This window comes from Sus scrofa, chromosome 7 (genome assembly GCF_054392235.1).
Source record: "Sus scrofa isolate SSC_HxYL_T2T_F1_AM1 chromosome 7, Sscrofa_HxYL_maternal_Yorkshire_Landrace_v2.0, whole genome shotgun sequence".
NCBI lineage: Eukaryota > Metazoa > Chordata > Mammalia > Artiodactyla > Suidae > Sus > Sus scrofa.
This window is the reverse complement of record NC_139389.1, coordinates 63,303,465-63,323,536: the sequence shown is the minus strand read 5'-3', so window position 1 is coordinate 63,323,536 and position 20,072 is coordinate 63,303,465. Positions and strand designations below refer to the sequence as shown.

The following is a 20,072-nucleotide window of genomic DNA, read 5'->3' as shown; positions in this document are numbered from 1 at the left end:
GCTCTGATTTAGCCCCTACCCTGGGAACCTCCATATGCCAAGGGCTCGACCCTAAAAAGACAAAAGACAAACACAAACACACACACACAAAACACTCTGATTCAACCCCTAGCCTGGGAATGTCTGTATGCCTCCGGGGTGGCCTTAAAAAAAAAAAAAAAAAAGAAAAAAAAAAAACCTTTTTAAAAAGAGAAAATGGTAGACATGAGAAGCTTACAGAAACATTTATGTTCATGATCTAGTTAAGCATCTTCAGGAACAAAGTAGAAGTTCCTTAAAGATCACTGTCTGCAGCTCTTTGTGGCAAGATGTCTTGGATCATGGGTGATCTCTGCAGCATGCTGTGAGCAGGGTGACCACACATCCGTTTTTGCCTGGAGAGTCCTGGGGTCTGTCTGTTATTCTGATGCAGTTAATTAGTAAGATCCTCTTTTACACTCAAAAGTGATCTAGCTGGGATACTAAATTATATGGTCACCCCAGGTACAGGGCCACACTCCCTTCTAAGATGGAACTGCTGCCCCCTAAGCAAGGTAAGGTTTTCTGATCTTACATTGAGGTTCTGAAAGCCAGTTTAACAAAAAATTCCAGGATTAAACCCAACTAGACATGAATGAAGACTCTCCTCCAAGCAACAAAAAAGGCAGCGCTGAACTTTCAGGCACCTCTTCTCCACTTGATATCTAAAACAAGAAAGTCAAGTGCTTCAGAATTAGGAATAAGTGGAGAGCCCACTTCACTGTTTCAACTCACAGGAAAAGGCCACTTAAGTCATTTGATACCATTATCAATGCCAGAGTGTCAAAGTTTTCTTTCTTTTTTCTTTTGCTTTTTAGGGCTGCACCTGTGGTACGTGCAAGTTCCTAGGCTAGGGGTCACATTGGAGCTGCAGCTGCTGGCCTATGCCACAGCCGCAGCCAATGCCAGATCCATAACCCAGAGTGGGGCCAGGGATTGAACCCACATCCTCATGGATACTAGTCAAGTTCATGACTGCTGAGCCTTGACGGGAACTCTGTCGCCTTTATTCTAGTGAGCAATATCCTAAAAAGGCAGTGAACACTGTGACAGAAGCGGTACTGAGTTGGGGTTAAGAATCATGCAGTTTGAATGCTGGTCCTGCCACTTACTGGCAAGGTACTCAACCTCCCTAAGCCTGGGATCTGGGGAAGCTAACGCCTACCTCTGAGGCATCAGGAGGAACCAGGGAACTAATACACGTGAATGCTAAGTGGATGTCTCGCACTGTTAGAGCAAGACAAATGGTAACTGCTGTCATGTGGGATTTTCCTTAATGAATTTATCTTTCAAAGGCAGCATGAAGGATTCTAAATTGCAGAAGTGTCTAATTATTCATCTAGGAAATCCTTGTGTTCAAGAGAGATCCATTTCTAACAATTTCTTTTCTTTTCCTTCCTTCTTCCCTCCCTCTTTTCCTTTCTTTCTCTCTTCTTCCTCTCTTTTTCATTTTCTTTCTTTTCTTTCTTCTTTCTTTCTTTCTTTCTTTCTTTCTTTCTTTCTTTCTTTCTTTCTTTCTTTCTTTCTTTCTCTTTCTTTTCCTTCCTTCCTTCCTTTTTCCTCCCTCTTTCTTTCCTTCCTTCCTTCTTTCCCCATGCCCATGGCATGACAAAGTTCCTGGGGCCAGGAAGCAAACCCATGCCACAGCAGCGACCTGAGCCATAGCAGTGTCAACACCAAATCTTTAACTTGCTAGGCCACCAGGGAACTCCCTCCAACAATTTCCAATCACATTAGCAAAGATGTATAATAACAAGGGATTAGTATTTCAGTGGTTTAGAACAGAGTTATTCTGATAAGGGGAAAAAGGTCTTTTGCAATTTTCTCAGAAAGAGAAGTCTCATGGGGGAGGGGGGTGTTAAAAAGTAGGAAAAGAAGAATGCAGGTTCATACTGATGCCCTCTTTAGTCAGCCTCTGGTCAAGACCACAGTTTCTGAAGGCCAAAAGTGCATCACAGTGACTGGCAGGCCTGCTGTCTGCTCCAGGGTGACATGGTGCACAAGGGCAGGTCACATAATCACGCGACACATCTGCTTGAGACACACTCGTTTGTACGTCACCTCACATCCACAAACCATCCTTCTGCATCCCTGCCCTTGATCCTCCCTTGGCCACACAATGTAGGGAGCACTCTGTATGGGCCAACAGGGTTCGAGGCACGGGCGGGAGGCGGCTACAGCAGCACACGAAGACTGCCGGAGGGAGCTTGTGGAGGGGACTTTGGGGATAGAGACAGGAAGCAGACATGTGAACAAATACACCATTTCACCGAGTCACAAGTGCCTTGAAGAACGGACACTGGGGATTAGACAGAGAATGACTGGGGGTGAGGGGTCATGGAAGGACTCTTCCAGAAGGTGGTCTCTTGAGCAAGATCTGAATGACAAGGAGAAGCCTCAGGAGGACCAGAGAAGGGCCGTCTGCACAGAACTCAGGCAGATGGGCAGGCCCCTTGGGGCAGCGCCTGGCACCTGCACATGTTCTGTATGGGCTGTGGCAGGTCCCAGGGAGCCAGATCCCTCTTCGTGTCACAGCCGGTCACCCCATATGGAGGAGGCTGGCCTGACTGAGGGCTATTTAAAGGGAAGGGAAGGGAATTTAAAAGACATTTTAGGAAACTTTCAGCTGACCACAATGTAATGGACCCAATTTAGATCTAGATTTAATCTAGTCCATTTGACTAATACAGAAATTCAACAGAGGACTTGACAAAATAATTCTAAAGTTCAACTGGAAAAATAAAAATGCAGAAAGACGAAAGCACATGTTGAAGAAGCAATGAATCAGGTGAATCCTATCAGATATTAGGCCATATAACAAAACAGCAATAATTAAAATTTAATAATATTTAGGTACATAAATAGAAGTCGACAAATACACTTGTACTGAAGTACAGAAAGTCCATAAATAGACAACTATTTGACATACAACTAACTGTGATGACGGCTGTTCAGTTCTAGCATGCTAACTCTTGAACTGCCTCAGTTTACCAGTCAGAAGAAACAAACATGGGCTTTGTTCTAATACGGCCAGCTTGGCTGAAGGATTGCTCCTTATTTAATAGTCCAGGAAAATTTATTAAAACTCATTCTTGGAGTTCCCATCGTGGTGCAGCAGAAGTGAATCTGACTAGGAACTATGAGATTGTGGGCTCGATCCCTGGCCAGCGTTGCCGTGAGCTGTGCTGTAGGTTGCAGATGCAGCTCGGGTCTGGTGTTGCCGTGGCTGTGGTGTAGGCCGGTGGCTACAGCTCCGATTGGACCCCTAGCCTGGGAATCTCCATATGCCGCCAGGAGTGGCCTTAGAAAAGGCAAGAAAAAAACAAAACAAAATAAAAAAAACCAAAAAACCCCTCATTTCCTTATTTTTTTATTTTTAATTTTTAACTGAAGCACAGTTGGTGTATAATATTATATAAAATACAGGTATACAATATAGTGATTCACATTTTTTTTTTTTTTGCTTTTTAGGGCTGCATGTACCGCATGTGCAAGTTCCCAGGCTAGGGGTCCAATCAGAGCTATAGCTGCTGGTCTACACCACAGCCACAGCAACGTGGGATCTGAGCCACATCTGTGACATACACCACAGGCTCACAGCAACACGGGATCCTTAACCCACTGAACAAGGCCAGGGATGGAACCTGCATCCTCATGGGTACTAGTCAAGTTCGTTACCGCTGAGTCACACAAAAGCAACTCCATGATTCACAATTTTAAAGAGTATACTTCATTTATAATTATAACATATTTGCTATCTATATTCCCTGTGTTGTACAATATATCCTTTTAGCTTATTTTATATTTAATAATTTGTACCTCTTAGTCTCCGCCCCTTCACTGCCCCTCCCCCTTCCCTCTCCCCACTGGTAACCACTAGTTTGTTCTCTGTATCTGTGAGTCTGCTTCTTTTGTTACATTCACTAGTTTGTTTTATTTTTCAGATTCCACATACAAATGATATCACATAGTATCTGTTGTCTGACTTATTTCACTTACCATAATGCCCTCCAAGTCCATCTATGTTGCTGTGAATAGCAAAATTTCATTTTTTTTTTTCCTTGCTTTTTAGGACCACATCCATGGGATATGGAGGTTCCCAGGCTAGGGATCGAAATGGGGCTGAAGCCACTGGCCTAAACCACAGCCACAGAAATGCCAGATCCAAGCCCCGTCTGTGACCCACACCACAGGTCACAGCAACGCCGGATCCTCAACCCACTGAGCAAGGCCAGGGATCGAACCCTTGTCCTCATGGTTCCCAGTCACATTCATTTCCGCTGCACCACGAGGGGAACTCTGCAAAATTTCACTCCTTAAAAAAACCTTTCTTTTAAGTTAAAGTTGTATCAACAGTACTGAAGGAAGCATAAACACTTTCTCTCGAAGCTACCAAAGATATCTGATTGTTCAAATTTCAACAAAATGTCCGAGTTCTGGATTTTTGACCTAAGGTCACATTTGTTTGGCTTTTTTTTTTTTTTTTTTTTTTTTGACTTTGAAAACAAATTTATTGTTACCAAAGGGGAAACACCTGGTGGGGGGAGGAATAAGGAGTTTGGAATTAACATATACACACTACTGTATATAAAATAGATAACCGACAAGGACCTACTGGTTAGCATAGGGAACTCTATTCAGTATTCTGTAATAACTATATGGGAAAAGAATCTCATAAAGAATGGATATATGTATATGTATAAATGAACCACTTTGCTGGACACCTGAAACTAACACAACATTGTAAATCAACTATGCTCCAATTTAAAATAAAAATTAAACTAAAAAATAGGAATTATTCGGTGTCATTTAAAAATGGTCTCCTTTTAACTATGAAAAGACTGATTTTGTATATATTTAATATCTGAGTTCTCAAGATGGGCTAATGATGCACAAAGCTTATGGTCTCTTCAGAGCCGGTGTTATGAATTAGGACACACATGCTGCAGGTGATAGTGACCCAATAGTAATGCATTAGTTTATTTTAATGATAGTTTTTTGTTCCTTTCCTTTTAGTTGAGAAAGATTTCAAACACATATAACAGTAGAAATAATCATGTAGTCAACTCTCCTTGTTCATGGCCATGGCCAATGGTCTTTCATCTATGCCTTTATTTCCTCCCTCCCCCCATATTCGTTCAAAGCAAACTCAGTGAATTCATCTTTCCATCAAACCTGGTTTTGAAACTTTTTTCACTTTTTTATACCATGGTAAAGATTATTTGCTATGCAGACTTTGAGGAAAGCAAAAATCTGCATTGAAGTTTAAGTAGTTAGATTACAAAAAAAAAAAAAAAAGAATCAAACTCAGAGTTCACTGTTGTATCCACATTCTCAGAGCTCATAAGAGGCAGGGGAGCAGAAACAAGTCTTCTCTGAATCCAAATCCTGCATCTTTTCCCATCACCTTGTCTCTGGCCACTGGGGTAAGGTTTCAGAGAACTATGAGCATTTAGGGCACTATATATTTTCTAGAGGATAATGACCCCAAGACCTCTTTAAAGTGGACCCCAATTGAACAAATGAACAAAACTATCACTCTTGTACCATCTAGGGAAGAGTTACAGTTATAATCTAACTACTTAAACTTCAATGTTTGGCCTTTTTAACCAGTGGTTAAACAACGCACCTCAACAGTTAAAAGACGTAGTGATAAGCAAAAGCACAGCTAGAAAAATCATCCAAATCTTCTAGGTCACCTGTCTTTCTGGAAAGCTACTAAAATGTAATAAACTATAAGTATTTACTTCTAAAATTCTTTGGGTGTCTTTTTAGGGCTGCGCCCTCAGCATATGGAGGTTCCCAGGCTAAGGGTCGAATCAGAGCTACGGCTGCTGGCCTACACCACAGACACAGCAATACAGGATCCAAGCTGTATCTGTGACCTACACCACAGCTCACGGCAATGCCGGATCCTTAACCCACTGAGTGAGGCCAGGGATCGAACCTGCATCCTCCTGGATACTAACTGGATTCATTTCCACTGCACCATGATGGGAACTCTTGCAAGGCAGCTGTGATGCTGTTTCCCCCCACAGCCCACTCCCCTCTATTTAGGAACTCCAACCCTTCCTCACCTTAAGGACCCGGTTCAAAGGTGTTTCCTGGGAGAAGCCTTCCTTCCATGCCCGACTCCTTGCCTGTGAGACAGGCTGATTTCTCCATGTTGCTGCTGCGTGCACAGCAGACCCTCTCACTGGTGCACTCATCACACCACACTGGAATTGCTATTGATATTCCCATCTTCCCCTGCAGCACTCGTCTTATTTATCTGGACCACACAGAGCCCTGCTCATCTCTCACGGGCATTAATGGATCTTTAAGTATTTGAATGAGTCGAATATTTAATGAGTGCTTCCTAAAGGTTAGGCCCTCGATTGCCTGCGAAGTCCTTAGTAACCCATATTTAATTGTACAACGCCAACTCCCACTTTGCAGTTGAAGAATCTGGAACGGAGGTTCAGCAAACTCAAAGCCACACAGCTGGTCAATGGCTGGGCTGGGGAAGCCCCTTGGTGACCAAGTCCCTCACTGAGTCTTCTCTGCTCCTTCCGCCACTAGCCTCCCCAGGTTGCACGCAAATGCCCCCTAATCTAATCCATCTCCACGGCTCAGCCCTCTGGGGCGCGGGGACTAGCAAGGGCGCAGACCCAGCTCTTCTCCGCAGATGGTGGAGGCAGGCGGGGGGCGGAGATTCAGGCTTTCGGTTGGCTTTTCCACTGACGGGCTCTAAGCCCTGACCGAATTACTTACCCTCTCTGTGCTTCAGTCTCTTCGTCACAGTGTTACTTACTAACTGCCTCACGGGTTGCTGTGGAGGTGGATGGGATTACGTCCACCGGAAATAGGGGCACTGTGATGGGCACACATTAAGCGCTCTCGCTGGCATTTCTTGTCTTGTTGTTGGCACATCATGCCGTTTGGCAGCACTCCCATCCCAGGCCCTGTGGCCATGCCACGTCTTCCCACCCTCTACTTGTGCAGACTATTTATCTGCACATCCAAGGAAAGGACCTTATAATTGTTCCCCATTGTTTCATTTTTGTTGGTGTCTGCCTGCTTCTGTCTTTCGGATCCAAACCTGTCTCCCATTTACTCATTATTCGCCATGTGCCTGTGTTCTGAGTAAATCTGGATCTTCACCTAGATCTTCAAGGCACTGACCAAAGGGTTGAACAGAATAGAGTCCATAGAATGGGTATCTTTAGGTGAGAGTGCACACAGAAGAGGAGTGGGATGGGGAGCTCCCAGCCTGGCACAGGGCAGGTGCGTCTGCTCGTGCTTCCCTACCCGCCTTTACATGCCACCAAGGGCAGCGTAAATTGGAGCAACCTCGCTGGAGGACAATCTGACAATGTGTACGAACGTACATAGAGATGTTGACTCCAAAATTCTACTCCAATAAATTCATTCCCAAGAAGTCATGAAAAAGAAGAGAAACATTCTATGCAAAAGATATTTATAGCATCATTATTTAAAATCTGAAAAAACTTTAAATAACCTAAATGGTTACAAAGAAGAACGGTTAAACTATAACAGGGTAATCAGAGCAATGTGGTTCTTAAGAGATTAAATATAATGACTATGCATCTTTATGTTAGTGAATATAGTTATTTAAATTAAGCCACCGTAGATAGACATACTATGACTGCACCTAAATAAAAACTATGCACATAGAAATAAAGAATGGGACGATGAAGAAACAGAAAATCAATTATGCTGAGACAGTAGATATAATTTTCAGTTGCTTCCCGTGAAAGAACATTATAATTGATATGGTTGTAAACATCCCAAATGTTGGTGCATAGACAGACACACAATTTAAGTGTTTATTATTTATGTGTGTATATTTAATTTGAAGGGAGACTTAGATCAAGAACGAACAGTCCAGGAGTTCCCATCATGGCTCAGGGGAAACAAATCTGACTAGTATCCATGAGGATGTGGGTTTGATCCCTGGCCTTGCTCCAGTGGGTTAAGGATCTGGTGTTGCCGTGAGCTGTGGTGTAGGTCATAGATGCGGCTCAGGTCCCATGTTGCTGTGGCTGTGGCGTAGGCTGGCAGCTACTACAGCTTGGATTCGACCCCTAGCCTGGGAACCTCCATATGCCAAGGGTGTGGCCCTAAACAGACAAAAAAAAAAAAAGAACGAGCAGTCCAGAACACAGAGCCTTACCTAACCAGGACTTCAAAGAAAGGCAAGACACATTTGACTAATTATAAGATCCAATTCCTGTCCTCAAATGGCTTGTTTGTTTTGCTGTTTGTTTTTGCTTTTCTGGCTGGGCCTTCCGGTGTGTGTAGTTCCCGGGCCAGGAATCGAACCCAAGCCATGGCCTGGGAACTTCATGTCATGATGATGCCGGATCCTTAACCCACTGAGCCACCAGAGAACTGCTCCAGTGGCTAGGAATCTATTGTGTTGTTAATGTGCCATATGCCCCTCCCGCTGACATCTATGGGCTTTACCACAGCGCTTGCCTGCCAGTCACAAGGTCCCTAGGAATGAGCATTCGGAGAGCATTAACTTACCAGCGGGGGGCCTTGGGCAAGACCTTCCCCTGGGAGCTTATAGTCAGTTTCTGCCCCGATGAGATGGGATGAGATGGGATGGTTATGGTGTTCATCTGAAAGGCTGATGTGGGATGTGGTTTCACCCAGTACATGGTTGATGGCTGCTGTTACAAAGGTGAGCCCCACCATCTCTCGCAATGGAATGCAAGTCTTAAACTTAGAAAAGGAGGGCACAAGCAGAAGCACACCTGCAGGGGGACCGGAAATAAGGGGACCTGCACTTGGCCGCGGCCCAAGCTTACCGTAGGTGAACATGCGTGGCGAGGTCAGCTCAATGTTAGGCAAGGCGCCCAGGTGGTTCAGCACAGCGCACCGGTAGCCATTTTTCTGGGCATAGTCGACAAAGGTGCGGATGTACTGCTTCTCGCTGTGATTGGCAATTCCAGGGCAGATGACCATGGTAACGTCATCTACATGGTAGAGAAAGAGATCCCGAGACAGTCAATAAATCTGACATGGGAAAGGGACACAGCTTTGCTGCCCTGGCTTAGAAAACAGGAGGAGAGAATTTAATATCCATCTTTCACTCATTTCTCTGGGAAAGCATATTGTTCCCTTCCAGCTGGTGCTGTTTGTGAAAGTACTTCCCAGACTATTTATGGTAAAGAGTCCGTTTTAAAAGTTCCAATTCATTAGGGACAGAGGCTTTTGAAAAATAAACTATAGGAGTTCCCGTCGTGGCGCAGTGGTTAACGAATCCGACTAGGAACCATGAGGTTGCGGGTTCGGTCCCTGCCCTTGCTCAGTGGGTTAACGATCCGGCGTTGCCGTGAGCTGTGGTGTAGGTTGCAGACGCGGCTCGGATCCCGCATTGCTGTGGCTCTGGCGTAGGCCGGTGGCTACAGCTCCGATTCAACCCCTAGCCTGGGAACCTCCATATGCCGTGGGAGCGGCCCAAGAAATAGCAACAACAACAACAACAACAAAAAAGACAAAGAAAAAAAAAAAAAGACCAAAAAAAAAAAAAAAAAAAAAGAAAAATAAACTATAATAAAAATTAATTACTAGACACCTGAAACAAAAAATACAAGTCTCAATTTTTTATAATTAGATTCAACAGGTATATAATTACTCATCAAATTGCTACGTGTTTCTGAACATAACTCAATTTCTATATGAATTTCTGTATGAATGAATGAATGCGTGGAAAAATAAAAAGCAGTGTTTGCATAGACCTCTTTGACTCAGCAATTTCACTTTCAGGTATTTATGCTACAGATGTATAGCATATACACAAAACCATATATATACAGTTTAGATTGTAACTGCAAAAGACTGAACATAACCTCAATGTCCAGAAATCGGGGTCTGGTTAAATAAATTTTTACATATCCAAATGATGAAATATTATGTGGCCCTTAAAAACTGGAGTTCCTGTTGTGGCTCAGCAGGTTAAGAACCTGACTAGTATCCGTGAGGATATGGGTTCGATCCCTGGCCTTGCTCAGTGGGTGAAGGATCCAGCATTGCTGTGGCTGTGGTGTAGGCTGGCAGCTATAGCTCTGATCTGACCCCTAGCCTGGGAACTTCCATATGCCACAGGCACCGCCCCCCCCCCCAAATGAGACGTCTTTATATACACTGATATGGCAAGCTCCTCAATAGGTATTAAGTAGAAAAAAACAAGGTGCAGAGAAGGGTTATATGTGCTACCGTTTGTGTGCAGAAAAAAAGACACCTATGATTATAAATGTATACACTAACTCTGGAATCATACGCAAGAATCCTAATAGTGGTACCAGTGGGGAGTAAGGGTGGGAGAGAGACTTATATATGTTTTCTTCAAAAGAAAGATAGTGCTTGGGTTATTAAATCTGATCATAATTTTCCTTCTGAAAGTTTAGATAAAAACAATTTTAAAGATTCTTACACAATATGCATAAAGAACCTCAACATGTTTATAAACCTTGACCTTACAATTCCACATCTTGGAATTTTGCCTTAAATTCTGATTAAGGATGCTTTGCAAAGAATTTAGAAATAACAAAATTATATGCAAGCTAAATGTCTAAAAATATAACGATTAAATTACCATTTGACCACACTGTAGACTATTAAGCAGTCATTAAACTTTTGTTACTGAGACTTTTAGACTTTTAAGACATGGGAAAATACAATATAATGTACAGTAATTTAAATTTTGGAAAAACTTTGCATAGACCTGAAGGTAAATGGAACAAAATGTTAACATTAGCTTGCTGGGTGTGGGATTACAGATGAGTCTTATTTTCTTTTTAAACATTTTCTGTATTATCTACATTTTCTAAAGTATTTATTCCTTTTGTAGTCAGAAAAAATCATAAAAAGGAAAAAGGGGCTGCTTTCCTTAGAGCCTTTCTTGGATGTAAACACCTTCCAGAACCACCCCATCAGTCCTTTCGGGGGGCAGGGGTGACAGAAAGACACAGACATGCACCAAAAAAGAATCAGTGCTTTGTCCTTTTCCACTTTACACCTCTGTCCTGGGAGAGCAGGTTGGTTAAATTAAATTTCGTGCTTTAATAGTAGAAGTCAGAGCATTAGAAACAAGGGGAACGTGTGACTGGGTATATGGTAGAGAAATAAATATTTGAAAGATCAGACACATTGTAAAGGCACAGTGAACGCCCAACCTATTTCTGTTCATTCCTCCTGTGACTGTTCCCTGGACTTTGGGGATGCCTACAGTCTAGCAGTCAGACAATAAACAACTACACAAACAGGTTTAGAGAGTGGCAGGTAGTTCTTCATGGTACCTGCCATGGTACCATGAAGAACTACAGCAGGAGGGAGGGATGGATTTCTTGGGAAGGAAACACTAGTTAGATGGAAGCAGGGACCATCCCTCTAAGGAGGTGACAAGGAGGCAGACCTGAGAAGGTCTGGGACAAGCATTCCAGGCAGAGGGAACATAAGAAACTCTGTCTAGCTACTCAGCAGTTCTAGCTGCTTTAAATAACTGAGAGTTGTAAGATGTTGACTAGAATTTGCCCCTAAATGTCTACTGAGCAGCTATAAAATAAACAAATGAGGTGCTGCTGAATGCTACACAACTCAAAAGACATGTTCTCTTCCGGTAGGACCAGGTTTTATGTATGTATGTATGTATGTATGTATGTATTTATTTATTTATTGCCTTTTCTAGAGCCACTCCTACAGCATATGGAGGTTCCCAGGCTAGGGGTCAAATTAGAGCTATAGACACCGGCCTACACCACAGCTCACGGCAACGCCGGATCCTTAACCCACTGAGCAAGGTCAGGGATTGAACCCTCAACCCCATGGTTCCTAATTGGATTCATTAACCACTGAGCCACAACGGGAATTCCAGGACCAGCTTTTAAAGGATGCAGCCATCTAACTCCACTTCCTCAAAAGCCCTCACTGTGAAGCCTTTTATGAGTGTTCACTGTGTAGCTGGGACAGAGCAATGCGAGTTCCATCAGTAATAGAAATTGTGGTTGTTTCTGAGAAGTAGGTGTCTCAGACCCCTGGAAACCTAAGAAGAGGGCCTCTAAGAGCTTTTGTTTTTTGCTGGTATGCCACAAACAAGACCAGCTACCCTGCATCTAAGCTGCAGTTTCCTCATCAGCAAAGTAAGGATGATAAGGCTCTGACTTCTCAGGATTGTTGGGAGGGTTAAATGAGATGAGAGCATATAAAAAGCACTTAGATAGTCCAGCTTCTGTTGCTGTCATCAAACCAGAGGCCTGGGCCCAGGGCACCGGGGCTCCAAGTTCTTATACAAAGCTTATGTATTTCATAAGAGGATTGAAAAGCTATTCAACAATGCTATTGAAAGCCCTACGGGAGTCTCCTCCCTCACTGACTCAGCCACTCCAATCACAGGACCTAAACCAGCTCACCTCCCACACAGTGCTCAGCCAAGGGTTCGAAGAGGTCAAAGGTCGAAGTGGCTCCATCGGACATGGTGATGAACTTCCGGTGCCCATACGGGTGTGGTGACCTCACCCTTCCCATCTTCCCATACAAGGCTGTCTGGATGTGCCCGCTTTTCCCCCAGATCAACGGTGGAATGTATCTAAGAAAGAAGGAGAGCAGAGGTCAATTTTCCCACATTTCTTCTTTTTTTTGCCTTTTTTTTTTTTAGGGCTGCACCTGCAGCATATGGAGGTTCCCAGGCTAGGGGTCCAATCGGAGCTGCAGCTGCTGGCCTACACCACAGCCACAGCAACGCCAGATCCGAGCCACGTCTGTGACCTACACCACAGCTCATGGCAATGCCAGATCCGTAACCCACTGAGCGAGGCCAGGGATTGAATCCACAACCTCATGGACCTGTCAGATTCGTTTCCACTGAGCCACGACAGGAACTCCTGCATTTCTTGAATAATGCTCTAAAAAACCTTGGAACAAGAGTCTTTCAACCTGTTTAAGACTTTTTTTTCCCCTAACAAATTCTGTACACCAAGCATAAATATGAGAATTTTAAAAAACCTTATATCCATGCCACGGTTTACCCCCTTTCCCCATTTATGCATCAGATTAGCTTTAGAAATCAACCAGAACCTGCTTATATAGACAGGATTTCGAATGCAAGGTGTTAATTAATTCAACATGGGTTATTTCCATAACGTACAATAGAAAGAAAATAATACCTTTGAACACACGCTTCTCTTAGCCTCATTATCGCATGAGCTAATGTATATAAAATAGCTAGCACGGCGCCCACGTGCACCGAATGCTCATTTCTTCGCCTTCGCCAATGAGGTAGCCACAGCGCAGGGGTTCCTCCATAAACCAGACCTGCTGCCTCTATGCAACTCTTTGCAGGTTGGAAACCCTTCTGAGAGCCTGTTGAGTGCCTTGTGTGTGTTTGTTGAGGGGGGGGCACTGTGTGCTCTGGAGAATGTGCTGGAAAGGCAGAGCAATGTAAATATTTGTTGGATGCATGAAGGATAAAGCCTTGTTAGCATAATAAAGGCATGATGCCACCCTAACAACCATCCTCGGTGAAAACAGAGTGACTCTGGTCCTCAGTAGCAAGGGCAAAAATCAAAAACTAGTTAATTACTGGGAAAACAAGGTGCTCCAAGTTACAATTAAGAAATGATTACAGTTCATAACCACAGGGCAAGATGATCGCCTTTACTGAAACTGCTATTGGTTTCTGTTTCCATCTTTGAGCTCACACTTGATGGCTGACTAAGATTTGTGTTAAATATAAGCTAGAGACATACAATTATATATTAATGGCATCAATCCTTCATCTCTGTATATATCACAGTGATGAACATTTTATTAAGAATTTACATAATCTTTTTGCCAGTTCTTGCCTATCATTTCTATTAGACCAGATGATCCTGGAAGCACTTCTTAAACCAGATTTACTTTTTTTTTTTTTTTTGGTCTTCTCAGGGCCACACCCGTGGCATATGGAGGTTCCCAGGCTAAGTGTCAAATTGGAGGTGTGGAGGCGTAGCCACCAGCCAACACCCACAGCCACAGCACATGGGATCCGAGCCGCATATGTGACCTACACCACAGCCACAGCAATGCCAGATCCTTAACCCACTAAGCAAGGCCAGGGATTGAACCTGTGTCCTTATGGATACTTGTCAGATTCCTTCCCACTGATCCACTGTGGGAACTCTCTCTCTCTCTTTCTTTTTTTTTTTCCTTTCTTTCTTCTTCTTTTTGTTTTTTGGTAATTCATTAAGTCTACACAAATTTAAGAGAAGTTATCACCTTAAGCAAGCCAGTTCCCAGACAAGCAACAAGTTTCCTCTTTGGGGGCAGGGAGGAGAAGGAAGAGTATTTTAAGACCTAAGGACATGAAACCACTTGCCAGCATAATACCACAGGTGCAAATCTCAGCACAGAGAACTTGGCCTTTGGAAAGCAGGCAAAGGCATTTATAAGGAATGAGTGGACCATGACAGCAACAAAAAGCAAGCTTATAACAACAATGTCAATTGGACAGCTGAATACTATATGAGATTTAGATAACAGAATTTATAAAGGGTTTCGGACTAACAAGTTGGACAGTAAATTGTGCATAAGGGAGGAGAATGGGCCAAGAAACCAAACTTCCCATGGCTCCTGGAGGAAAAGTTCAGAGAAAATGTTGTTTATAATACAAATTAAAAACAGAAAGGTGCTGGGAGTTTCCATGACAGGAACTCCTACCTGGAGCTATTTTTATCCTGAGTACCTTTGCTCAAGCTGTGTCTTCTGCTGCAATGCTGTCTCTTCCTCTCTTTTTACACCCAATTTTCCTCCTGTCCAGCTATTACTCGTCTTTCAAGAATCACTTCCGATCAGGTTGTTGGGGGAACTCCCCCTCTCTGTGTCCTCGGCCAAGCACCCTACACACTGCTCAGTCTTAGCATCTGCAGGGCTAGATTAAAACATACTCTTTTTGGACTTCCCGTCGTGGTTCAGTGGTTAACGAACCCGACTAGTACCCATGAGGGTGCAGTTCGATCCCTGGCCTTGCTCAGTGGGCTAAGGATCCTGTGTTGCTGTGGCTGTGGTGCAGGCTGGCAGCTACAGCTCTGATTCAACTGGGAACCTCCATATGCCTTGGGTGGGGTCTTAGAACTAACAAAGACAAAAAAATAAAATAAAATACACTCTTTTAAAGCATGCTCCCTCCTCCCTGCTCCCTGCAGGAGCCAGGCTCATTCTCCTTTGCATCTATCCTCAGAGCACAGACACATACCACGCTTGCAGGGAGGACTCGCTGATAAACAGAGTTACAGACCCACATAGTATATCTGCAAAGACAGAGATATGCTTACAAAATCACATGTGCTATAATAATGCAGATTTGGCTGTGGCATGATTGGTGTTGGCTGTGGCATGATGGCTGTGGGCTACTGTTCTCTTTCCAGGTTACCTAGGACCCTTCTGGGACGGGGCTGGGAGAAAAGTCTCAAGCTGTACTTGCGTGGGAATAAGCGACTGCCTCAGAATCACCTGGAACTTCCTCAGTTTGCTGTGAGGTCAGCTGTGCACAGGGGAAGTTTCATAATCTCTAAGTTTAGGATAATACCACTTACTGATAAAACACTGGTTTGAATTAACTTCACAGTAACACAACAAGAGGACTTATGTAATCGAGTTTTTGTGTAACATTTACCCTGGTGGAGTTTTACTATGTGCTTTTGTTTGTTATGTAACTTATGCACAGATCACAAGAGAAACATTAAGAAATAAAAGAACTAGGGAGTTCCCGTCGTGGCGCAGTGGTTAACAAATCCGACTAGGAACCATGAGGTTGTGGGTTCGGTCCCTGCCCTTGCTCAGTGGGTTAACGATCCGGCGTTGCCGTGAGCTGTGGTGTAGGTTGCAGACGCGGCTCGGATCCCGTGTTGCTGTGGCTCTGGCGTAGGCCGGTGGCTACAGCTCCGATTCAACCCCTAGCCTGGGAACCTCCATATGCCATGGGAGCGGCCCAAGAAAAAAAAAAAAAAAAAAGAAATAAAAGAACTAGAATAGGAGGAACCGTCCTTACATCATAAGAGGCCCATTCCTTCCCTACTGATTTCAATTGTCATTTTATTTATTTTTCCCTCCCTTCCTTCCTTTCCTTCTTTTTTTTTGCCTGCAGCTACAGCATATGGAAGTTTCCAGGCTAGAGGTCGAATCAGAGCTGTAGTTGCCCACCTACACCACAGCCACAGCAATGCCAGATCGGGGTCACATCTGCAATCTTGCAGCAGTGCTGGATCCTCAACCCACTGAGCAAGGCCAGGGATGGAACCTGCCACCTACGAGAGGCAACGTCGGGTCCTGAACCCAGTTGAGCCACAATGGGAACTCCCACAACTGGCATTTTAAGTACATAAGTTCTCAGTTAAATATTTGGGTTTATTTCCAACATTTTCTATTCTGGATCATCAATTTTCTTGTCTATTCTTGTGCTAATATGACACCACTTCAATTAATACAGCTTTATGGAATATTTCGAGAGTTGATAGTGTAGGCCTACTTCACTCTTTCTCAAAATTTTCTTGGTAGATTTTGGCATTTTTATTTTCCAGATGAACTATAGGATTAGCTTGTTCTATGAAAAATTGGGGATTTTTAAATTGGAAACACATCTAACACATACTGCTTTGGGAAGAATTGACATCTTTACAATTTTGACGTGGCTCATGTAAAAACATGGTGTATCTCTCCATTATTCAGGTACTTACGTCCCATAGTGAAACTTTAGAGTGTGCTTCATGTTTCAATATTCAGGTTTTACTACACTAAGTTGTATGCATTTCTACATTAAAAAATTCTTAATGTCAGAATCTGGGCATGTTTTACTCCTAACTCCCAGAAAGCAAAAGGGATGTTTTCTACTTCTTTACTTATCTATCTAGATGGTTTTGACCAACATCGTGCTGTGGTCAGTGGTTAATGAATCCTGTTACTAAGAAAGAAACTAGAAGACCGCAACAAAATATAGAGGCCAGCTTGTCTTTATCTTTTGAACCTATTTATAATCAACATCTGGCCCTACTAGCAGAATTGCCCAAAGGGAAAGCCCTCAAGGGGAAATCTGGAGCTCCCTCCAACCCACATCCCTCCAAACACACACACACACACACTGCCTTTGGGCAGATGAGGTTCACATGAGCAAGGACAGAGGGATGCCGCGCTGTTTGAGAGAACCGAAAAAAAGCTCACTAGTGCTCATCTTTGCCCTAAATCTGTGGGTGACCAATTCTTTCGGTGGGTCCTTGGCTTGTAGATCAACCCACTTTCTAGCTATGGAACCCAGGCTTCGCTGTTATTCCCTTTGATTCTCTCCCATACCTTTCTACCAAATCAACCCAAGGCTTGGCACTTGGTAGGTATTTAGGATATGGCGTCTGAGCTGGAGTCCCCCACCCTGACTCCCAGCCAGTCCTTCCCAGGGCACCAAATTCCACCAGCAGCTACCTGTCAGCATTTCAAGTCTGTTGAAATCTCCATGTTGTTCATGCTCAAGCAGGGAACAGGATGCTTTGGTTAAAGTAACACAGCCCAGCTCCCAATAACTTCAGAAGGGATTATGTTAGAGGGGTGCTGGGGTGCTCACCAAATGGACAAGAGGCTGGAGAACCAGAAGAGGGCAGGATCCAAGAAGGAAACCAGGGGGCTGCTCTAGGGATGTGTCCTTTACACAGTCAGCAAGACCACCCCCACCCAGGAAAGTCAGTGTCCCAGGAGTGAGGTGCCTCGAAACAGGCAATTTCAGAGTGGGTGGGCGGGGCAGCTTCATTGACTACCTGCATGCAATAGAAGAGAAGAACTTCCCCAAAAGGGAATCTGTGCGCCCTTGGAGAGGAAGAATGGATGCTGTGGATGCTGGGCAGTAGGAAAGTGACAAATATCCCTACAAGGTTTTTAGCGGAACCAGGCTTTGGTTCAAGAGGCTTTTTCAGTGCCCCTGATACCTTCCAGCCCTCATCAAACCAGTGTTCCCTCTAGTTCTTCCTAAGTCTCCTCTTTCTTTCTGTCTGTTCCCCAAACATGGTCCCAGCATTTAGTATTTCATAGCCTTCTCAAATGTTACCTACTTTGAAACATCTTCAAAAAAGCTTCATATAACACAACGTAGTAGATCAGAAACAGGCAACCTATCTGCTGAAGTATTTTTTTTTCCACACCCCTCTCTTTCTAAAAGCACATTTTATCAAAAAAACCTCCAAAGAATCTGTGTTGTCTTCTTCAAATGAGATACCTAGAAAAGTAGAGTTTTATGACTCCTGGTCAAGGACCTTTGCTGGTCTTAAAGTAGCACATTTTGCTCAATCTATCACTTTGCCTCCACTATCTTTTTGAGGTAAAATTCACATATGGTGGAATTAACCATTTTAAAATGTACAGCTCGGTGGCACTTAGTACATTCATGACATTGTGAAACCATCTTTATCTAGTTTCAGAGCATTTTATGACTCCAAAAGGAAACCCTCTATGCATTAAGCAATCACTCCCCACCCCCTCCCCCGAGCCCCTGAAAACCACTCATCTGTTTTCTGTCTCTGTTGTGGATTTACAGAGTCTGGATATTTCCCATAAATGGAATCATACAATATGTGGCCCTGTGTCTTGTGACTTTTCACCTAGCCTTACGTTTTCAAGGTTACTTCATGTTGTAAGCACTTCATTCTTTTTATGGCTGTAGTTTATTCTTTGCATGAATAGGCTACATTTTGATTATCCATTCTTCTGTTGATAGACAACTGATTGCTGTCACTTTGTGGCTATCATCAGCAGTGGTGATATAAACACCTGTGTGCCTGTTTTTGATTGAATACATGTTTTTATTTTGTTTTTTTCTTTTATGGCCGCAACTTCGGCATGTGGAAGTTCCAGGGCTAGGGGTTGAACGGGAGCTGCAGCTGAGGTCTATGCTACACCCACGGCAGCACTGGATCCAAGCCATATATGTGACCTATGCCACAGCTTGCAGCAACTCCAGATCCTTAACCCACTGAGCAAGGCCAGGGGTCAAACTTGCATCCTCAGAGAGACAACATCAGGTCCTTAACCTGATAAGCTACTACGGGAACTCCTGAATACATGTTTTTAATTCTTTGGGATATATACCAAGGAGTGGTATTTCTGGATCATCTGGTAATTTCAGCCTTAACTTTTTTTTTTTTCTTTTCTAGCTGCCCCATGGTGTATGGGGTTTCTGGGTCAGGGATCAGATCCAATCTGGAGTTTTGACCTAAGGGCAATGCGGATCCTTAACCCGTTGTGCCGGGCGGGGGATCAAACCTGCTTCCCAGAGCTCCCAAGATGCTGCCAATGACACTGTGCCACAGTGGTAACTTCCCATGCTTAACTTTTTGAGGAACCTCTGAACCATTTCGCATATCAGCTGCAACATTTTACATTCCTACCAGCAACGTATGGAGGGCCAGGGTCGCCACATCCTTGCCAACACTTGCTCTTTTCTACCAGAAACCTTCTCATAGTAGGTACGAGGTGGCCTCTCACTGCGGTTTGATTTGCATTTCCCTAGTGACTAATGACACTAAACATCCCACCCTTTGGACTCTAGGCTGTTTCCTTCCCCTCCATCTCTACCTCTCACATTAATCACAATTTAAAAGATGAACTCGGTAAATAAATGCATACCACCAGTCTTCTGTTCATTTCATAATGGCTATTCCTGGTAGAAAGAATCGAATCAGAATAAAATCAACTTAGAAACAGCATGTGGTGTAATTCAGGATTGTTCACAACGTGACCAAGGGATCTAGTTTTCATAAAAGCATTGAGACATGCAAAATTTAACCGAGAGAATTGGTCTTGGTGAAATGAGCAGCCACAAGAGTGTTCTCTATAGAAGCAGCTATGGTCAACAACATACGACATGGACCAAAAAAATACCCATACGGACAAAAAACTGATTCCAAGCTTCGTAGAAAAAGTTAAGTGGAAAACAAAGCTAATGAAGGCAAATTTATAATATAATATATAAATATGTATATATACAAAATAGAATTTATTATATTTTTAAAATCACCATGGAAGCAAATTGGCTC

At 43.5% G+C, this 20,072-nt stretch overlaps 1 protein-coding gene across 9 annotated transcripts in view; it reads right to left on the bottom strand.

The window, feature by feature from the left end:
* ABHD2 (abhydrolase domain containing 2, acylglycerol lipase) overlaps positions 1-20,072 on the bottom strand; it is a 120,338-nt gene that overhangs the window by 38,760 nt on the left and 61,506 nt on the right. For 5 of the 9 annotated variants that reach the window (XR_014810459.1, XR_014810465.1, XR_014810466.1 and 2 more), the window contains exons 4-5: positions 12,438-12,613; positions 8,835-9,002 (exon numbers count right to left, since the gene is read on the bottom strand). Coding sequence is in view for 2 of the 9 variants with exons in the window: in XM_001925989.8 (XP_001926024.1) it covers positions 8,835-9,002; positions 12,438-12,613 (344 nt within the window). In the remaining 7 variants the exon portion in view is untranslated. Of the gene's footprint in view, positions 1-1,496; positions 3,640-4,488; positions 5,826-7,463; positions 8,058-8,279; positions 9,075-12,317; positions 12,614-20,072 lie in introns of those variants that run through there. The other 4 variants (XR_014810461.1, XR_014810462.1, XR_014810460.1 and 1 more) reach the window with 4 other exon arrangements.